The 23579-nt window shown below is 29.4% G+C and overlaps 1 protein-coding gene across 1 annotated transcript in view; it reads left to right on the forward strand.

Moving 5' to 3' along the window:
• Nucleotides 1-23579, forward strand: part of LOC107440672 (inactive tyrosine-protein kinase 7) — an 80071-nt gene that overhangs the window by 46883 nt on the left and 9609 nt on the right. The window contains exons 3-10 of the mRNA XM_071178839.1: nucleotides 8257-8544; nucleotides 10023-10170; nucleotides 12974-13113; nucleotides 15158-15495; nucleotides 16954-17191; nucleotides 18537-18806; nucleotides 19845-20117; nucleotides 21330-21524. Of these exons, the coding sequence (XP_071034940.1) occupies nucleotides 8257-8544; nucleotides 10023-10170; nucleotides 12974-13113; nucleotides 15158-15495; nucleotides 16954-17191; nucleotides 18537-18806; nucleotides 19845-20117; nucleotides 21330-21524 (1890 nt within the window). The remainder of the gene's footprint in view (nucleotides 1-8256; nucleotides 8545-10022; nucleotides 10171-12973; nucleotides 13114-15157; nucleotides 15496-16953; nucleotides 17192-18536; nucleotides 18807-19844; nucleotides 20118-21329; nucleotides 21525-23579) is intronic.

Below are 23579 nucleotides of genomic sequence, written 5' to 3' on the forward strand. Positions count from 1 at the left end.
TATTTACCTTGAATAATTATTATTTAAATAATTAATTATTCAAATAATTATATTATATTAATAATTATAATACTAATAATTAATATTTGAATAATTATATTAATTATTCAAATAATAATTATTGCACAATATTTTTCACTTTACAAATGGACCCTTTTCAAAATTGTTCTTTTGAAAAATATAATCGATGATGCCATTAATTCACAATTTAAAATTATAATTTTTTAGAAAACAGAGTGTTTTTTTCCCCTTTCCTTTCAAGAGTTAAACCTTATTTTTACTTATTGACAAAACCAGGGCCCTATCAGAAAGAATCAAATTCTACGTTACTCTTAGATTCAGAAAATTATGAAATAATTTTTCACAAAACAGGATTTTTTTTTTTTTTTTCAAAATTCTCAACAGATTAGTTTTTGTAATTTTTCCCAATATCACAAAAAATACTTAATCTCTTAAGATTTTTTTCTTATATTTCGCCAAATTATAAGATTTTTCGAAAGCAAAGAAAAAAAGGTTTTTTTTTACCAAAAAGGCCCTTTTTGGTGACTTAACATTACTAGAAGAAGAAAAACACGTTTTTAGAGATAAAAATTATCACTAAAAAGATTAACTATACTCGAACTAATTTAAACGATGTATTTGAAGGACTCGCAGCATACCCTGCTCTAATTCTGCATCGAAAATTATGCCAATGGTCGCGGTCAACAAATGATTGTTAAGATTTACCAAAACCAAGTAATTTTCCCAATAAATTGGTCCATAGTATGTAAACTTAGATTTTTTTTACTTCAATTTTCGTTTACTTTAAACTATTTAAGTTTTTAGAAACATGTTTCAAAATCGTATTTATCTGCAAAGTAAGCACGTGATTTCATATAGCTTTCAAAATACTAGCTTATGACGTCTACCCTAACTTGCACATGTCCACGGTCATTTTATTTATGCTTGCTTGGCATGATGAGACTAAGTTAAATAATGGAGCACCTGCAAGTGATGTAGTATCTCGATCCTGATTGGTTGTTGAAACGTGGCATTTGTTTACGTAAGCAACTATTCTTTCCATTCTTTTTCGAGTAATCCAAGTCCGTCGAATATCAATTCTCTTAATTGACACATACTATATTCTTTCACTAAGATTTAAATTTTCTCATCATATACTTCTTATTTAACACATGCAGTAACACACGAAGCCATGTAGAACATAGACAAACTAATAATGCATCGAAGTTGCCAAAGCAAAAATATATCACGGTTACAATAAAATACATAAAATCTAAGTTAAGTGAAAGACATAGACGAGAACGAATTATATTTTAATAGATTCGATGTTGCGGTACGGCGTTGTATTTAATAAATTTCTCGTTTATAAACAATCAGCTGGCGCTGAGGTCATAGGTCACCTGTCTGTGTATCAGTGATCGTCTTCTCAAATTGCAAGTACACAATTACCAAAGAATTACTATCATTGAAGCGCGTTCTTTACTTAAAGGAGCTATGGAGCTGTAAGCTAGATAATATCACTGGTTTTCTTTTAAAAATAATATAAAAAATCGTCTGCAGTTTGAATTGGGTATAATATGAAAAAAACACAACTACTTCCACTGCGAAAATTTTACTAGGAATAACATTTACCTTTTACTTTAATTAATAAACTGAGTTCTAAATATGTTTACTAAATTCATAAGCCTAGATAAAACAACAAAATAAATTATTTCAAAAGGAACTAGACAAATACAATTCCAAGTTGCCGAGTAGCGACTTATAACAACACACTTCATTTAATGTTTACTTGTTGCTAAAAATCAGGTTCGCAGAAAATGCTGTTTACTAGTTAAATTTAGTAGGAATAACACAACCTGTGACGTAGGCTATAGTATACCCAATAGACAAGGGAAGTCCTGGATCAAGTATTGGGAGAAATTTTGCCTTCGTGGAGGACTTTTTGATGGAACTAACCCGCATTTACGTTACATGGAGAGGAAGACCACGAGAACCTCCCACGGTCAGACTGACGGCTAAGGGACTCTAACCCATGATCCGTGTACCACTGGGAATATTTTATGTCAGCACTGTGGTCGGTGCAAGCCGGATGTGGATTCGTATCAATCAGTCATCGCTGAGATTTGGACCCGGTTCACCTCATTGGAAGACGAAAGCTCTATCCGCTGAGCCATCGCAGCTCTTAGCTAATAAGAGAATCGTACCTTCGATTTACCCACCATGGGGCGCGCGAAAAAATCAACTCGCTACCGTGATAGGCCCCCTTAGGAATGGTGGCACAGAATCGGATTTGTGCTTCTAGCTACTAAAGTTACTTCCTAGATTTAAAAAAAAAATACGTATTAAAATTCGAATATAGAATTTATTGATACGAATAAATTAAACCGTTCAAATCACAATCATTAAAACTTCATAGAGACAAANAAAGATATGTTACAGATGAAAAAATTAAATGTTGGTTGTCTGCAAATGTGGAAACAGACAAAAAATGGACGGAGTTATTCCTTCATTTTAAACAGAATAATATTCCTTATCAAAATATTTTGAAAATTGTAGAATTCGCGCTCTCCCTTCCGGGAACAAATGCAGCAACAGAACGTGTTTTTTCTAGTATCAATAAAATATGGACAACTGAAAAAACGCAGTTGAACATTAAAACTTTAAAATCTATTTTAAGTGTAAAATATAATTTGACCAATTCATGTGAAATATTTCACGACATTTTAATAAATGATCCGAATCTATTGCAAAGTATTCACTCGGATCAAAAATATGACCGTGAAAGAAAATCATAATTTTTTTTAAATAAAAAATTTAATTTGATTAAAAATCATAATGTTCAAATTATTATTTTTTACAAATATTTTTATAGTCACCGATAATTAATAATAAATACATTTTTGTACAAGCATATGAATGTATACAATAAAATATATATAACTAAATTGTAATTCTCATTTCATCCCATTTGTCCCGCTTTGTCTCAGTGAAAATGTGGTCACTTTACTTTTTGGTGACTTAACATTACTAGAATAAGAAAAACACGTTTTTAGAGATAAAAATTATCACTAAAAAGATTAACTATACTTGAACTAATTTAAACGATGTATTCGAAGGACTCGCAGCATACCCTGCTCTAATTCTGCATCGAAAATTATGCTATTGGTCGCGGTCAACAAATGATAGTTAAGATTTACCAAAACCAAGTAATTTTCCCAATAAATTGGTCCATAGTATGTAAACTTAGATTTTTTTTTACTTCAATTTTCGTTTACTTTAAACTATTTAAGTTTTTAGAAACGTGTTTCAAAATCTTATTTATCTGCAAAGTAAGCACGTGATTTCATATAGCTTTCAATAGAGCCCCTGAATTAGACAGGCCGACTTATCATTTATTTTTGGAGCAAAGAGCTAGCATAATTAATACTAACATAACGTTAACTTGCGAACTTGTTTGCTCCAATATTGCTTGATAGGCTTTCAAAATACTAGTTTATGACGTCTACCCTAACTTGCACCTGTCCACGTTCATTTTATTTATGCTTGCTTGGCATGATGAGACTAAGTTAAATAAGGGAACACCTGCAAGTGACATAGTATCTCGATCCTGATTGGTTGTTGAAACGTAGCATTTGTTTACGTAAGCAACTATTCTTTCCATTCTTTTTCGAGTAATCCAAGTGCGTCGAATGTCAATTCTCTTAATTGACACATACTATATTCTTTCACTAAGATTTAAAATTTCTCACCATATATTTCTTATTTAACACATGTAGTAACACACACGGAGCCATATAGAACATAGACAAACTAATAATGCATCGAAGTTGCCAGGTACACAAAGCAAAAATATATCACGGTTACAATAAAATACATAAAATCTAAATTAAGTAAAAGACTTTGACGAGAACAAATTATATTTTAACAGATTCGATGTGAGGTACGGCGTTGTATTTAATAAATGTCTCGTTTGTAAACAATCAGCTGGCTCTGAGGTGATAGGTCACCTGTCTGTGTATCAGTGATCGTCTTCTTTTCAAATTGCAAATACCCAATTACTCAAGAATTACTATCAGTGAAGCGCTTTCTTTGATTAAATGGAGCTGTAAGCTGGAAAATATCACTGGTGTTATTTTAAAAATAATATTAAAAAATCGTCTGCAATTTGAATTGCAACAAGGCATACTGCTAATCCTATGAAAATAAATTGGTTTACAGATATCCGTCCTAAACGGACTAATAAAAATTTTGTACCGAAACTTTTTTTTCCCTAAGTAAACACGAGTTTCACTTCCCTAATTATTTCTTAGTCTTTTGTTCTTTCTTTGATTTCGTTGCATCAGTATAGTTGTTTCTGGCTCTTATGCTATTGAACATTGCATGCACTCAACCTACCAATCCTTTACATGTCATTTTGATATATTTATTTGCTTGTTTCCTTGTTTTTATCTGACCGACAGTCCAACTAAAATGTTATCTTCAAATTAAAAAAATAAAGTAATGGGCATTTTTTGTGACAGCCATTTAATTTAATTATCTAAAGTTTTCATGTATGTCGGATGCATGTATTAAATATTTAAGTGTGTCGTACGAGTTCAGCCTAATCCACCCAACTCCACATTTTATCAATCGATAAACCCAAGTGAGTGAGAATTTCACTTTGTAATATCTTCTGAATCTGCTACTGCATTCGAAATAAATATATAATTCCAGAATCCTTGACAGAATTGATGCAATAAAATGCACAAAATGAATGTCAGAAAACGATATTTAATCGGGGGGAAAAAAGAAATACTTTATCAAAAACTGACCAATCGTTTTAACGAGAAATGGAAGATTCAAAGCGTCAAAACCTATTAGAATGCCTTAGAACGCTGGGTAGAAAGACGGATAAGAAATATCTTTAAATTTCATTGAACAGTTAAACTAGTTTTTTATATTAATCTCATATTTCTTCATAATTATTAATCCTTGTATATATATATATATATNTATATACAAGGATCTTCAAAATTATTTATTGCCGTTTATGATGCTTCTTAAACGTAAAAACTGTAAAAGGATGATATCTGCACATTACAAAATATTTTCAAAATCATTTGCCATACCTGAAACTGCCCTTTATGATTTTAATTGCTTGTTAACGTCGCCTTAGAAGTGCACTAGTAGTTATTGGTGGTGGTGACTGTTTGAAATTAAAGCAGGCATTCGTATTTTTACAAATTCGCGTAAATAACACTCGGTAGCAGTATATACTCCGGCTGCGAAAAAAGAATTCAATAAAAATGTTTTTTTCCCTTGTCAATAACCTCCTAATCTGGAATTATTGTTGCATTTTATTGTATGATTATAAATAGAGGAACGTGCTTCATTATCGAATTTGAAGAAAAATGGTCGACAATTATTTGTTGTTAATTATACAAAGTACCTTGAAGATATAATCCTCAATATGTCATGTCATCAATATAATTTTAAAGCTTGTTTTTTTTTCTTTTCTTCTGGCTCTTATTAGTTAGCAGATGATTATTCCATGAATAGGTTCTATTTTTCTGCAGTTTTCATTACTCTCTACGTCGTTGACAGGATGACAGATTTTGTTTCTGCTAATAGCATATCGGCAAGCATTTGTAAGCCTTCATTTCTTTATATTCTGTTTACTTTTTAGAAGACCAATTACCCACATCGATGATAGAGTAATGATAATTAAGGGGCCTTTTCTTGCCCAGTAGTTGGGAAGATTTGTAGACATTCCTTCTGCGTAGGTTTCCGGTTTGGGCGTGACCCTCGGGTTTTTGCTGGGATGGGTATTTGCAGATCTTAAACTTATTGAAGTTCTGAAGAAAACAAAAACTCATAAAAACAGACGAGGCCGACATTGTTGAAAAACGTTCTTTTCTATGCATGGAGGAAAAGCTTGTTTTCGTTTGCTCTTTGTTTTATTTATTTTTTTATTTCGTGGTATTTCTGATGATGATTAAGTGCCAACCGCCTCGAGAAGGTTTAGATCCAGGCTCGACTGACAGCTTAAATGCTACCTGTCCACTCAATAACTAGGCGGCAAATCTTTTGAGTAGTGGTGGCAACATTGGCCACATCGAGTTTTTCGGCGTTCCATCGCCATTTTTTTCCCCCTTCTTTTTCTTTATTCAGTTTATCGATAGTAATCACATTTGTAGATGAAATAACTCATAAAAAATGAAGATAGGAATAACTGTTGAGTCATGTTTGAGGGAGGGAGGAAAAATATAAGGAAACTAATGATTTGACTTTGCTGTAGATCGAACCTTTTTCATGCCCCTTGTAGAACATTCAAAACATAGTTAATCACTGCCATTAAAGTACTTTGAGATTTTTGCTGAAATTTTTAAAATCCGGGTAATGTTTTTTTAAGCCAATTAAGCTTAATACTTTTTATTTACTTTTTGATTAATAATGCTATTATATTCAAATGTACTAAGATATAGGTATTATCTACTAAGACAGGACTCACCCCCAAATGTTTATTTTAAATTTTGCTATGTGGGGAGATGGACGTTACTGTTTGTTTATTCCTTATCAATCACTGAATAATTAATATGTTACCGCCGAAGTGTAGAAATCAGTGTTATTTTGCACTTTATCTAGCTAATGTGCGGTTTCACTAGGGTGATCCTTTAAAAGTCAGAAAAACTGTTTCATTTCTCGAATTGACTAGGTAATCTGCGAACTACCTAGATAATCTGCTCATTATCTACTAGGCACTCATAAAAGTGAAAAGAAAATTGGAAAAAACCGTTGCTGGTGCAAAAGCAGCATCTTTGTGCTCTTAAATTTAAAATGTTTTTTATTTACCTCTCTAAATAATAGTTCCAAAAATCGACTTTATTTCATCCCGAAAAACAAATATTTGCAACAGATAATTATACCATAGTCAGGGAATACATTTTTTCTTTAAACTAAGTTATTTAAATCTACGGTCGTATTATTATTAATGGTAACATATTCTAAGTTTGTGTGATAATATGTATTTAATGCAAAAAAAAAAGCTTATTTTACTACAAAACCAATTGATTAATTCGGTCAAGTATGACACAATTTTAACTACCAAATTTTCATTTAATTGTACCAGTACGTTTCTTAGTAATGGTGACTCAAAAATCTGGACTTTCCATATTATCTCATAGTATTTCTTTTACACAACTACTGGAGTTCTTGTGTTGAGGAAACACTGCAGAATGGAAGAAAATTTTTATATTTACCAAAATTGTTAAAATATTATAATATAGAAGAAGATAATTTTACTAATGATTAATGTTATAATTAATTATAAAAGTTTCTATTTTATCTGAACATTCTTTCGTGAAAGGCAACATTTTTCGCCATTCAATCTATAATCGAAACTTTAAAAACTTGCCAATATTAACAAACAAAAGTAAATGAATAAAATAATTAAAGTATACTAAAATTGAGAAATATTAATTTTTGTATTTTTGTATTCAGGTATACTAAAATTGAGAAATATTAATTTTTGTCAGACCAATAACGCTGCTGGGCAGCGGTCGTCAAACGGTGGACTTAGGACCACTGATGGTCCGTGAACGAATTTTTTATGTTCGCGAAAAAATAAATGAACGAGGATTCCTGCTTTCCCATTGATCTGATGAGGTGAAGTCACGCGGATTGAATATTATTATGTACTTTTATTTATTAAGCAAACTTTACTTAATCAGTATTATCATTCAACTTTACTTTCTCGATCATTATCATCATTCAACTTTTCTTTCTCAACCATTATCATCATTCAACTTTTCTTTCTCATTCTTTATCATCATTCAACTTCTCATTCTTTATCATCATTCAACTTCTCATTCTTTATCATCATTCAACTTTTCTTTCTCAATCATTATCATCATTCAACTTTTCTTTCTCAATCTTGGTCGTCATGTTAATTTAAAATGTCTTTAAGAATAAAGTACTTTTTTCAACAGTAGCTGAAATACATCAATTTTGTTTTATAAGGAGACATTTAGAAACGCTCTCTCTAAATCATATGAGTTCAAAAAATTGAGGTGGTGGTCCGCGAGGATCAAAAGTGAGGCGATCACTGGCGTAGGACATGCTATTTCGTTTTGGATCTGACAAAAACTGAGTTGTTTTAACCTTTTTTGTCCTATTAAAAAATTTTGTTTTAAATTTTTCTATTTTTTTATATTGAACTTCTTCAGAATACATTAATGGTGTTCTTTTTTTAAAGTGATTTATCTCTTTATTTTATAGGGATAGGAGACCAAGCTCGCGTTGTCCTTCAAAGTCCAGATTCTCCTGAGGAATTGAAGGAAGGGGGTGAAATGGTCCTGAGATGCAAAGTGGAAGGAAGTTCTGAAGTTCGGTTTGAGTGGTTCCACAATGGTCTGAGACTGTTCAGGAATGAAAGAATCTCTTTCCGGAACAAGCGTTTACAGGTTGCATCCCTCACACCATCAGACAATGGAATATACTCTTGTCGAGCAATCAGCGATGTGGGTGTTGTTGATAGTGCTGACAACTTTGCTTTGATTCTACCTAGTATGTTTTTGTTTTTTTAACTAATTACACTATTAAAGAATTTTTTAACATTACCATTTCATCGATATCGATAGCTCACATTTTGTGCAAAAATTGAAATTCAGGGATGGCAAATACCTTCCCTATTCCACAATGGATAAAACCATGGACAAACCACTCCAGAAGAAATAGGTTTCTTCCAGCCCAAGTTAAAAGAAATAAAACAAACTTTTAAAAAAAAAAATTATGCAGTTTATAATTGTAATCTTAATCTACACAGTTTTTACAAAAGCAACATTTTTACACCAAACTAATTCTTAGATATTATTTCCAGATAGGTAGTTCAAAATTCTATAATAGTCATTCTATTGCCTCACGTCATTCATAAGTAAAGTGAATATCTTAATAACAGAATTCATAAATATTTAACTGAGAAAAATTTCCAATTTTAAGAATTTCTTATTTTGTATAATACTTTCCAACTTTTTGATCTCCATTAAAAATTATTTTAAGGTAAATTTATTTCTTATTAAATATCTTGGCTAAACACAATGCAGCATTATATTTATTTTAATTTTTAGTTTATACTTATTTCTGTTATTGATTTATCTTAAACTTCTAACTTTTTTTCCACCTTGTTTTGCATTCCAAGTTGTTAATATTCTTTTTATTGAACAATAATGCTAAACTTGAGTTTCTTCCCTCATATTTTAGACAGCTTCTTTACTACAAAACCTAATGCTTACTTATGGCTGGTCTTTTGTGCATTAATTTTATCATTTTACCATTCTAATCAGTGTCATTAAATGTAATTTTCTACTTGTGCAATTTACTTCATTATTTATTTTTGCTTGTTTTCTGTTCCTTGTAATTCAATGCATTTCAAATATTTCATTGTTTAACTAAATTATTCTTTAGCTTTAAAATTATCATTTGTTCTAACAATAGAATTATTACTTAAATTAAATTATAAAAAAAAAGATTGATTTATCTATACATAAGTGAATCAGTTAGATATATTTTTTTTTTACTTATGATAACCTGAGTTAAGGTAAATCAATATGTTTACTTTTTTCTTACTATTCATTATTATTAATTTTAAATTCAAATTGCCTTACTTGATTGTTGCAGATCATTGTTTTCAGTAAAGTTTGAGATTCGGACAGTTATATGAAAAAGTAAATAACAAGGACAATTTGAAAATCTATATATTTATTGATAATGCTTCTATGTTATTAAGTTTTGTAAATATAAGTATCATTCTGTGTATGTTGTGTTATAGAAGTACATACTGAGTACTATATTTCTGTATAAAAGTTGTCTTAATTTATTTGTGTTAGCTGTAAACGGAAAAACGTTTATATCTGCATAACATTGCCTAACTTCGAAAATGTGCTTTGTTTATATCAAAAGACTGTGTATAAATAACAGAAAATAAAGTTAGCCATAAGTACTTCTGTACTTTTCTTATTTAATAATATATTTGTGTTGTATTTTAGGTGATACAGCTGCTCATATTAAAGTATTACCAAAAGATACAATATCTACCAGAAACGGATCTGCATGGTTCGATTGTGTGTTTGAAAATGCTGCTGCTATTGAGTGGTATACTCAAACAAATGATGTTCCATTAGTCAATAATAGCAGGTACATGTTTCCTATTAAACTGTTTGACGCTGTTTTTCGAATCTCTGCTGATGAGGAAAACTTTAAAAAAGCCGCAGTTTAGGTGCCTAGCACTTGAAGCAATGCGATAATTTTAAACTATATCATGATGCATAAAGTTTTTAAAAAGTGCTTAAATTTATTTATTTTCGTTTTTTAAAAGGTCTTGGAGGTGCTTTTTTAATTGGGTGTTTTTTAAAAGTGCTTAAATTTCAATTTTCGAAAATTTTGTCTTTTATTCATTACCATGTCGATTTTTGCTACGTATTATGCAAAGGCGTGGTTTTCACATTGTTCTATTCAACGTTTTCACAATTCATTCAAGTACAATCCATTTCGGGGTCCATAGCATATGAAAGCGCCAATCATTTTACGTGTTTGATGAAATACTTGCGGGTCCTCATGTGCGTATACTGAACGGGGTTCGGTGAGATTCTTGCACTCTCTTATGCAATTCTGCTGCATTTTGCAAGATACTCCCAATTTCATACTTCATTTTCCACTCTCTGGAATTGATCCGAAAAATCTCTCAATCTTTTTATGGTGGCTAATATAATCAAGAAAAGAGTTCTTTGTCAGAAACTAGTTATTTTATCATGATCATGTAAAGCAGTGTTCCCCAACCCCCGGACCGGTACGGGTCCGTTGATCAAATGGTACCGGGCCGCCCATTCCATTGAAACGGAATTTAAATTCCTAGGTTTAAATCCAAATTAAAAATATCTGTGTTCCATTAAAATTTTATTTATTTAAAAAAATTGGCCCCCAAAGGTAGTGACATAAATTTTTTAATGTTTAATGTAGCATTGTCTATGATTACCCCCAGATGGAACCGTCTTTAATTCCAAGGAAAAATGCTCAGGGTTANACTTTTGTGCAATTTTTTTATAGTAAAACTTTGTAATAAATTCTACTTATTTTGATTATTTTTATAAAATATAATTTTTATTCCTAACATAGAATATGGTTGGTATGTAAGAAACTGTACCAAAAAAGAAAAAGAAACATATTTTTAAAAAATGCATTTATTTATTATTTTTTTTTAGTGGTACACAGCGTCACGAAAAATGTAGTAAAGGTACACAAAAGTCATAAGTTTGGGAAACACTAATGTATATAGTGCTTGAAAATATTCTTAATCCTTAAAAAGTACTTAAAAGGTGCTTATTTTTTGTTGAAAGATTTGGCTACGTTCCCTGTATGTAATCTTGCCATAAAGAATTATATGGACTCAAGAACAAATAACTAAAATAATTTTAAAAGTTATTAAATTTTTTTTTAAATCGTCATTTTCCCACCTAGTTAAGCATTTTCAGAATCACTGCGTATTCTCAGTTTTTGCAAATTTTATGAGCCCAGGTAATGCAGCGTTGGAGTAAGTCTTTAAAGATTAAAAAATTAGACCACAAAAGCTTTTCATTTTCACAAAACTTAAGCTTTTCTCTATATTGACGTTTAGTATCATTTAGATTGGCTAAACTTGACCTAACAATTGCAAACTCACATCAGTCATTAAAAAATAGCATATTATTCGTTTAAAAAAAAAAAAGCATAATTTCATATTATGACAGAGTCTTTGAAAAACAGCCTTAACTGGATACTTGCAACTCCGAAAGAAGTGAAGTGATTATGCTTAACCATGTGATTTAAATTGGTTATAATTAGCTATCTGTAAGCAACGTCATGTGTGTGTTGAATGTGATTGGCTTTTGAATCGACAAATTACACAATTTGCCTACAATGATGTCACTTGCAGGTATCCAAATGTAAATATTCATTTACAGTAATCTATTTGTCAATGTGTCAGGGTTGGTGTAGTATTTGATTTAAATCAAATTTAGCACTTGATTTAAATCAAGCAATTATGTAAAGCATTTACTTAAGTCAAAATATTTTTTTATACAATATAACACTATAATGTATAAGTACATTCTTAAGACTGTATTTTTAATAAAGTTAAAGAAATAATGACAAGCATATGTATGTTATTACTTGATGCTCAAAATAAACTAATAAGTAATAATAAATTGTGGATATAAGTTTTAAATTATAATTTCTGCATGTCAAATAATTTGCTGTTTAATGAAAATGTCTCAATTATCTCCATTTTGAATTTAGTTATTTAAATGCATGTACTTAAAACTTATAAAATATAATTATATAAATAATGATATTTAATTACAATTATGATGTTTGTTGTGCTTGCATAAAAATTGCATGTTTTTATTTATTCATTGACAGGGGTCTGTCTAGGCCAAATTAACTACCGTAGAGCGGTACATTCACAAATTCAACTTTAGGAAAAACGGTAGTTTCACAAAATACTCTTTCTTAAAATTTTATTTTTGTATTCCGTAAGAAAGGATAAATCTGTATTTTTGTGTTGATTTTTTTGATATTTTTAATTTTCACAAAATAGGTACCTCTCAGAAAAACCTAGACAGACCCCTGATTGATTAGTTTGTCGTAATTAAGCAATATTTTTAGTTGGAAATATTAAATATTTTAGCTATATTATTGTTTTTGAATAATATTAAGTATTATTAATACATTTTATCAAAGCTTTAAATTGGTAAGTTTTAAAAAATAAATTTTTTAGACCCTACCTATTCTGTTAAATATATTGGGTGTCTCAAAAATGTTGCAACATAGTGTTAGGGGAGTTTAAAGCACATCTCAAAAATTGAAAATTACATATTTTCCTTTAAATTATGTGCAAAGCATACAAATATGGTGTTAATCAATTGATATGTTGAATATTAAAATTATTCTTTTTATTAAACAGATTTACACTGTTTCCCAATGGTTCCCTGCACATTAAGGGTATATTGGATTCTGATGAAGGAATATACAAGTGTGTTGGTATAAGTGACATAAGCAAAGAAGCTCCTCAACAGATATATGCTGCCAGACTAAAATTAGCTTGTAAGTTCAATATACTCTTGTTTATAAGTTGTTTGGGTGATATTATCTTGTTTATAATGTCATCCAAAGTTGTTTAATTTTATGATCTTCTGTCAGAAATTTTTTCTGAAACACACTTTATTTTATTCTCCGCATTCTTAAAAAAAAAAAATTTCTTCTCTTTATGTAATTAAACTTTAATTTCTGTAACTGTCCTTTAAATTGTATGATTTTTTTTTTAATTGTGATCAATCTGCAAAAAAAAACAAAAAAAAAACAGTTCATTTACAAGGTAACCGTTTCTAGTAGAACTTAATCAAATAGTAACATTGTTCATGGAGTATTTTATTAACTTTTCTCCAGGTTGTGGCTAATTTCAGCTGCCACAAACTAATAGGTTGATAAAAAAAACTTGTGCCTTTCCTGTTGATGTGAGATTTTCATCAGGGTACTACAATATTTTGAAAAACAGGAATAATAAGAATTTAATTGTTATTTTTAAAATGTCATTTAACTTTGTTAGAAAAAGCTGCCTAAAGTAACTTTTAAGGTATGTTTATTATAGCTACCTTTTTGATTGCGCAATGAGTTTTAAATTTAGTGTAATTAGTTTAACACATTTTAATTCTAACCTTTATTTTAAGATTTTTAAGAATATTGTTTTTGGTCAAATTCTTAGATTTAAAATTTTTTGTAATAATTAAACAGATTTTCTATCAGCTATTGGAACTTTCAGGATTGCCTTAAAGAATAATAATTTTCTTTTTAATTACTATAATTTTGATGTTTTAATTCAAAATATTTTAAATACATTAAAATAGTTTGGCCGATATTGCAGCCCGCCTAAATAGGCCTATGTGGTGAAAATTAAGGATTTCTTTTTCAAAAGCAGGTGACATCACTTGAAGAATTTTTTGATCATTGAATATTTTTGTTTCGTTGTTCAGGATTTTCAAACAGGTGTCAGCACTTGATTTATAATATTTTCTTACTGATTCGGCAATTTATATTTTATTTTATTTTGAATTGGTTAATCTAACTGCAACTTTTACTATATTTATATATTTATATTTTGATTTATAAGTAGGCCTTTCATTTTTAAGTCTTACTTTGTATACTTTTAAGTAGTGTTTGCTGGCTCATTATTTTTCAGTGCTTTTCAATTCTGGTAATGATTTTCTTATTTGTCTATCCATTATGGGGCCTCGGGGCCCCGTCAGTTATGTATGGTTTTTCCACTGACAACAAAAAGGCTCCTATGTGTTAGTAGGAGAATGAAAACGTATAGAAGAACCCTTGAAGAAGTGCTGTCTTACAAACACACATGTATTCTATTTTATTTTTTCCTGCTTTAAAATTTTTTGAATATCTAAATTAGTAAGCGCCTAAAGTAACTTTTAAAGTGTACTTATTATAGCTACCTTTTTGATTGTGCAATGACCTAGTATTTCATATGTTGCAAAACAAATTATTGAGTTGTAAAATCGCTTTTAAAGCAGCATTCTAACAATCTGTTATCATTCCCTCTTATAAATAAACAAGGTGGTAATAAGAAGCTTAAGTTTAAAAATTAGATTCCTGGAAGTGCAGATTCTTCAAAATCCTGTCCTACTTTGTTTTAAAACCTTTTTTTTAAAAAAATATCTTTTCTTTAAATTAATCTGATTATAAATTAAACTCTACAACTTTGACTTTCATCTTGGCCCAATTTGAGTTAATGATTAATTATTTGTTTGTAAATGTTTAAAAGTTTCTATGCTTTTGTTTCGATTTTCAGATAATTTAAATTTTATTGTGGAAAAAAAAACTTTGAAATTTTGACTCTTGAGCTTTTTAGGCAAATGTATGCAAAATTTCTTGTTCATTCTATTGTGTTTTTATTTAAAACTATTGAGACTTTTTCATTAAGCTATAAAGATAGTATTCTAAAGTTTTAAAATTATATAAGCTTGAAGCAACAAATATTTTTGTACAGACTAAATTGCATTACTAAAAGATATTCATAAAGACAAAATATTTGTAATAAATATATATATTTTTACAATTTAAATATCCTTTTTTTTAGATATCAATTCTTTTGAGGATAATCCCTTTGAACCTCCAATTACGCACGATGAGTTAAAAGTTGTGGCATTAGGCAGTCAGTTTGAAGTGACGTGTGTCAATCCTGGTGGAACGCCAAAAGTACGAATCTGGTGGGAAGATCCCAGTGGCCACGTAATTAGCGATAGCGGACGAATTCGTGTGGATGATTCTCAGCTGATAGTAGATAATGCAAAGAAGACTGATACTGGCAATTATACGTGTGTCGCTACAAATATTGCTGGTGAAGAAAAAACATCTTTATACTTTTATGTTGCAGGTAATTTTCATATTTATTTTAACATTTTTATGCCAGTTAAAGTATCTGCATCTTCCACATTAAAATTTTTTCTGAGTCTAAGAGTTAACTATTTTATTTTATTATCTTCTAGAACTTGATTTATTTTACATGTTTGATTTATTTTATTTTAAATGTTTGAATCTAATATGAGTCCACATTCATAGTTGCCTACTCACGCTACTGGATTTTGCCAGTTTCTACTGGTTTAGTAAAAATTCTAAATTCTAATTTAGAAAATTTCTTAAAATTGAGTAAGTTTCTAAAAAATTCCGTATTGAGTAGAATTTTTCCACAGTTTATTCTTTGCTTTAATAATTAAATAAGTATTACTAATACATAATAAAGCCTTATTTATAGAAATTAGTTTAAAACTTTTTTTTGTTCTGAGTAATTTAATTAAAAAATTATTGATCAATTGCTTATTTGTGAGGCAAGTTCTCTTTTCCATTATCACATCATTGGTGACTGAATATTTAGGGCTGTTGGGTAAGATATGTCTTACAAAATGCTGTTTTTGAAATGAAACTACAATACTTTTCTTAACAGTTCTGAGCTGTCAGCTGACAAATATAAAAAATGGAGCCGTGATGACTTACAGGATAGAGTGTTCGCCTTCCAATGAGGTGACCGGGTTGGAATCCCAGTGATGACTAGTCAATACGAATTCTGCTCGCACAGACTCCAGTGCTGTTGTATATCCTCAGTGGTAGACGGATCATGGGTTAGTGTCCCCTTGCCCATGAGGCTAAACGTGGAAGGTTTTCATTGTTTTCCTTTCCATGTAACTCAAATGCTGGTTAGTTCCATCAAAAAGTCCTCCACAAAAGCGAAATTTCTCCCAGTACTTGATCCAAGTGTTCTCCTTGTCTTCTGAATTAGATTCAAGATAAGTCATAAACTCAGAATTAGGTCAACTGTTTAACATCGATTAATAAAATAAAATATAAAAAATGGGAAGCATTAGTTTCAGACTTTAAGAGAGAGATAAATTAAATATGCAAAGATGTGCATTACAGAAAGACTGCAATCCATGTTAATAGATGTTATAATATCTCTGTTTGGTTTTTGCCTTCCATGTTGCATGCATTTTGACTTTCTGGAGAGAAAAATTCTTCAGTTTGGGCTAGATGAGATAAAAGAAACTCTCCATGAATTTAAATACAAATCTCTTTTATTGATAAAATGGATGTTGTGCAGGTAGAGATGCCAAAAAGTTTTGTTCATTTCACTAACTTTGACTCAGATGCTGGAGAAGTTTAACAATGAAGAATGTTCAGTGAGATACACATTTCCAAATACACATTTTCGTACCAGTGGCGTACGCAAGGGAGGGGTTTACGGGTTTAAACACCCCCCTTGAGCTCAGACAAAATGGCAAAAATAGAAATTTTAGTAGAAATTATGCGAGCTATTATTTTTTAAGACAATATATTTTTATCTTCCTTATGCCTACTTTTTTTTCTCACGATATTTCTCAGAATACTGAAAAAACATTTACTATAATAGGGTTGTACTTTTNTCCAGTTACTTCTGTTAGGTGGTTAAAAGATAAACAACCATTTAAAGCCAGAAATGGGCATTCACACATCTATTCCCACAACGGCACACTTTTTATTCACAAGGTTGCTCTGTCTGATGCTGGAGATTACTCATGTGAGGTCATCACTAATGGTTTTCCACCTGTTACATCTGAAGAAGCTAAATTAGTAGTTAAAGGTACTTTTAAGATGGAATTTTTTAAAAAAAAATTATTGTTAAATAATTTGGTTTGAATTGTTGGAATATAGTTCAGCTTTTAAAACATAGCTAAATGAAGTATGTAAATTGTTATAAATGTTTTATTCAATATGCTTTGTCTTCACCATTTTACTGCAATTAAACATTTGAGAAATGTTAAAATCAGTATCTTAATTGTTAAATAAATGGCAATAATTTTTACTTTTCGTGTTTTGATTATTTAAATTTATTATATTAAGTATGTCCTAGAATTAAATATATCATTTATCCGTCTGAACGTAATTTAGTCCATATTTTTTTTATATTTTTTAGGTTGTTAAAGAAATCTAGACACAGTAACATATTAAATATGTTAATTGTTCAATAAATATGCAATGTTTCTATTCTTTTATACACTTTTTTCCTGTGTATCTTAACATTTTGTAAAAGAAGCAAAAGAATATATATATCTTTAAAATTTGTATTTGTTTTAATAAATAAGTAGTATAATAATTTAATAAGTAAAAAATAAATTTAAAAAATCTAATTAGTGATGTTTGATATTAGGTGTATTTAATCAAAAATGAGACACGTGGCAAGTTATTGCAAGGTGATGTTCTTAAGTATTTTTTTATTTCTTATGTCAGGTAAGCCTAAGTAAAATAAAATATTTAGATGGAATATGAAAGTGACATCACTGAATTAGTATATTTAAGCTATCTGACATTTTCTTTACAGTTGTACATTTGAAACATATTTCTGAAACTACCTTTCTAAGAATGGGAAATTTAAATAAGAAAATTTAAATTTTATACTGAAGTGCCAATCCATTGATAAATTCGGCGTATTGTCGGTCCATAGCGTATGAAAATGCTATTCGTTTTACATGATTCAAAATTACATGATTTATGCCAATTTTGTCAAAAACAATGCCCAAACATTTTTTTCGAGATGTTGGTTAAAACAAGATCAAACCGTCATTTGGCTAAAACTTTCCAACCCTGCCTAATAGTGATATTTTTAAGTGCTTAAAAGGTGCTTATTTTTGTTGAATAATTTGGCTGTTGTCAGTTTTAAAATGTTATAACACCCTGTTATAACATTTTAAAACTGACAAATTTAAGTATGTTTGTTTATAAAATATGTACCATTTAACAATCATTTCTCTTCTTTTTGTTGTGTATATTTAAATTTCAGGTTTTTGTCACATAATTAATACTTTTTGTTATTTTCTGCTATATCTGTAATTTGTATTTACTTGTCTGTTTATGACTAATTTTTCTTTATCTTTCTAAGTGGAATTTCTATTAATGTATTGATAAAAAAAAACTTTTTTTTTTTTCAGAACAACTTAAATTTGTACCACCTCCTGTTAGCACGCGACTAGAGTTGGGAGCTTATACAAAGATCTATTGCAAGGCCAGGGGAAATTCTGCCCCAGTTGTCCGGTGGAAAAAGATGGGTCAGCCCTTTTTTGATTGGCCTTCTCACATACAAGACGATAATGGGACTCTCACTTTCAAGGGAGTCACTCATGAAGATGCTGGAAAATACACCTGCATTGCTACCAGTTCTCAGGGAATCATCAATGCCACAATTAATGTTGATGTGGTTGGTGAGTCACATATGCATAGTTTTATATAATCATGTATGCTCATTTTGTTATAATCTAAATATTGTCAAAAAGACTTGTAATTTGTTTGTCACACAGATTTATGTGATTAAAATTTATTGTTTGCTAATTAAAATACTTGTTTTAAAGCTGAGTTTAAAAATTAAAAGATCCATTTGTTGTTCATGTTCTTAAATATTAATAACTCTACTAACTTTTGTTCTTGTTTTCTTTTAATCTAATTATAATTTGTTAAATTGATATGCATATAATTTATGAAATTGGATGCTAATCATTTGTTAATTTTGGTATTTTATTTTGATATGAAAGTAAATTATTAAAGACGCTGGTTTAGTTTTTATATTGTTTTTGGATTTTCAAAGCTATTATTTTATGTACAGCTCATAAAAATATATTTACTCTAGCTATAAATATAGATATGAAAATTACTTTTGATTAAACGTTACAATTATAATAAATTTAACTTGATTTTAGTAAATGCTATGCAAAATCTTTAAGTTAGTTATACTTTTATACTTTCAAGCCAAACGAAAATTTTAATTGTTATTGCTATAAATATTTTAATATTACATTTTTCAGTTTTTTTTTTAAATACCATTATAATCTGTATAATTCATGAGCCTTCCTGAATATCATCTTGAGTTCGAAGTGATATGTTTGTTCACAATGGTTATCAACTATTGAGTCATGATTATTAATGACTGTACACAGAATACTAGTTCTTTCCATCTTACAGTTAACTCAAGCCATACTTCTTAGCCATAAATAAATTTATGATCTAACTTAGTATGCTGTTTCATGCAGAAAGCTGGATTGTCAACTTGTTTGTAGTCTAGAAAGAGTGCCAAAATGACCTTATACAACATTATAACACTATGTAAAAATTGTTATTTCTCATGTAGTATATTTGTAATGTTCTGGAATTCTAAGACAATTTCCCATATAAGTTGATTAAAAAATGCTTATGAAAGTCTAGAAACTTTTGTCATTGATTTCTGTATGTATAATTTTCTTTTTTAGTAATGCCAAAATTTGTTGTTGAACCTGTTGACACTCAGGCGTATGAAGGTTATCCTGCAATCTTGCATTGTCAAGCTTTAGGAGATCCCATGCCTGCCGTACAGTGGGATAAAAACAACATGATGGACAATTTTGACAAGAAACGTTTTCAAGTGATGGAGAATGGGTCTCTCTATGTTTCTGAAGTTCATATGGAAGATGAAGGAAAATATGGGTGTACAGTTGGCAATAGTGGAGGATTTAAGAGGGCAGAAGTAACCTTGAACGTCAAAAGTTAGTGTCTACTATGTGATATTTATGTTTAATTTTTTATTTTTAACCTGAAATGTTTGATTCAGAATGATTTTATATAAATTTTATACTTATTGCTTAAATTATACTTATTGCTCTGAATTAAGATACAAATCTATACGAAAAACAAAAATTATATTAAAACTCACGAATATATTATATTGAAATAGTTAAAATACAATACTAGTTTTAATTTTACATTGAAGCAACATCTATGCAAAATGCAGTAAAATGGAAACTAAAATGAATGGGTAGGAAATAATGAAAACATGAAATTTGTGATTTTTCCTCCCATTTAATCTGTTTTAGTTTTGTCATATTATAAAACCCCTGATGTATTTTGATGTCTAATAGCTCTCAATTTTTATTGAATAATTTTGTTTTTATTTATTTATTAGTGCTCTTTAGCAATATTTTTCATCACATTTTTTATATTGTCTGGTGTAGTAAGAAGATGCTTCAATGTAGCATTGAAACTTGTTTGTTATTTTAACACAGTATGTTAGTGGATTTAACATATTTGTTTTTCAACTAAAACTAATTATTTATCTTTTAGTTAACATTATCATGTGTTGAATAACACTTAAAATAAGTGTTATTCATTTTGCATTATCTTGTTAATATAAAAAAAATGAAAATCCATTTTATTAGTGAAGTGTGTTTTTGCAATATGATTTTATGAACAATTTCCATTACTGTAATGAATTAGTTAATTTTTTCTGTACAGGCCGTTATCAGAATTCATTATAATAAGTTCAATTGCGCTGTATTTTAACAGTCAAATTAGAAATCAGCATTGATCTTTTGTTTGTTTTAGCAAATGCAAATAATTGTAAAAAATTGAGTGAATAAATAAATTGTAACAACATCTGGGAATCTACACTGGAAAATTTATCCTACTTTTATGCAGAAAAACGTGAAAAAGCATTATTGCCATACTATAGTTTCAGTTCTATTAACAAAAACCTTCCCTCAGTGTCTTAACATCAAAAACAATTTTTTATTTATTATTATTATTTTGACTTTTAAATACTGAGGAATGTTCTTGTTAATAAAACTGAAACTATAGTATGTCAATTTATGTCTTTTCATTTGTGCTTTTTTTTCCTTAACTTTTTTTGCTTTATTCTACATAGTCAAGTATTTCCAATCCTTTGTTGAACCTTTTAACATTTTATTCAATTGTATTTGCAGGTGCTGAACATTACAGTCCAAATAGTGCTGGTAAAGGATTTAATACCGACGAGGATATACCCATGTCCAAAACTGTTGGAATCACATTAGGAGCTGCAGGAGTCTATATGTTTCTTGTGATTGGTTTAATGGTTTATTGCAGAATGAGAAGAGCTAGAAAGAAGGCAAGATTATTAGCAGAAGCTACTGCTGAAAGTAAATAATGTTCAATGTTTTTTTCTGTTTTTCCTGATAATCTAGATTTTATTATATTTATTTATTTATTGTAAAAAAAAAAGTTGAAATAGTTATCTGCATTGTATTATATTATATCTAAATTTTTATAAATAACATAATTTTATCTCAATTTTTTAATTTATTAGATTGTGAAGCATTGGCATGAAAGCAATTCGAATAATTTGTGGCTTATTTTTTGTAATAATTTTTTGTTATATTTTTTCCTGGTGCTTAGCATATTTTAAAGGTGCTTATTTTTGTTTTTTGAAAGCCCTTTTGGTGCTCTTTTTATGGCATGCTTTTGAAAAGTGCTTAATTTTCCCTTTTCGAAAAGGAGATTTTTTTTTCTTTACCATGTTGATTTTCGCTACGTATTATGTAAAAGCTTAGTTTTCACATTGTTCTATTCTATGTTTTCACAATTCATTCAACCACGATCCGCAAAATTGATCAAAATGTGTAATAAGTAAATATTTGTAATAGTAATCAGAATTAAACCTCTGAACGCTGATAATTTTACCAGTGTGTAATTATTATTTAAACAATGAATTAATTTTTAAAAAGAATAGAATATGAATAAAAAAGCAGTGTTTGTAAGGGATGGGCGGCTTATTTTTACAAAAAGGACAAAGTGGGTGCATTTATAGAGGTCAAAGGGCAGGCAGAATGGATCTGTTAGGGAGAACATTGCTAATACTGATTAAAAAATTTCAAATTAAAAGCTGTTAAATTCTTATTAATGGAATTCTTTAAGAACAAACAAATTGCTTCAATAAGCTTTAAACTTCAAGAAAAAAAAAATTTAAGTTTACTGTGGTCCATAATGTATGATAGCACCAATCATGTTTCTTGAAATACTTGGGAGTGCCTACTGAGCTGGGTTCGATGAGATTCTTGTACTCTCATGTGCAACTCTGCTGCAATTTGCAAGATATTCTCAATTTCAGGCTTCACTTTTCACCCTCTTAAATTAAGCCGAAAAATCTCTAGATCTTTTTATGGTGGCTAATATAATCAAGAAAAGAGTTCTTTGTCGGACACTAGTTATTTTGTCATGATCATGTAAAGTCTTTGAAAATTATTTTGTATTTTGTTTATGTATATAGTGCTTAAAAATATTTTTTAGTGCTTAAAAGACACTTATTTTTTGTTGAGGGATTTGGTTACGCACCCTGCTTTTGTTTTTATTCTTTGAAGTTTAATAACCCTTAGCACTTCATGGTCATTTAATGACCTTTTTTATTTTTATTTTTTTCAAATTGGAGGAGTCATCCCCTGTGCAGAGGAGTCATGAATTAATGCTAGTGTTTACTCGTGATGGCGTGTATTCGGATCATCATCTGGGATGTTTCCCAGACTGTCGCCAATACCCATTGTGCTGCTTAAATGCAACGTAAATAAAATACCTACCTACCTAATCTTTTTTTTATTAATCTTTTTAAAAAAATATTTATAACCCTTAATATTTACAAGATGTAACTCATTATTTTCACATTTATCATGTAATACCTAGAGGCCACAAAATAATATGTAACAGTGAGGACCCCCTCTGAAATGCAATGGGTTAATAATTTGTGTTACTTTTTTACTTTTTTTACTCTTTGCTACACTTTTTTTTTTTACCATAAACTAACTTTTTTTTGGTGAGTTCCTATTACTTTGTAACTTTTATAAAACTTTTTTCAATTTATTGAACATTAAAATAGTTGGAAAATATAATTGCTGTTATGTAATATATAAGTATTGTAATTGTAAACATGTTACTTGTTTTGTTATTTTTAATTAAATATTTTTATTCATTTCAAAAAATTTTGTTGTCTAAAATCAATTTTGTTTATGTCTTTCGGCCTTCATGAATAGTGTTCAAGCAGCATTGATTCATCAGNATGCTCCAGAGGAGGATTCTCATTCTCACCCAACACCATAGTTTGAGAGGAGCCCTTTCTTGCACTGATACAAGTTCCTCTTGTTGGAGTTCAATGTGGCTAAAACTAGAGAAATGGCAGATATCAAGCACTCTTATAATCAGATTTT

Source organism: Parasteatoda tepidariorum, chromosome 3 (assembly GCF_043381705.1).
Source record: "Parasteatoda tepidariorum isolate YZ-2023 chromosome 3, CAS_Ptep_4.0, whole genome shotgun sequence".
Lineage (NCBI taxonomy): Eukaryota > Metazoa > Arthropoda > Arachnida > Araneae > Theridiidae > Parasteatoda > Parasteatoda tepidariorum.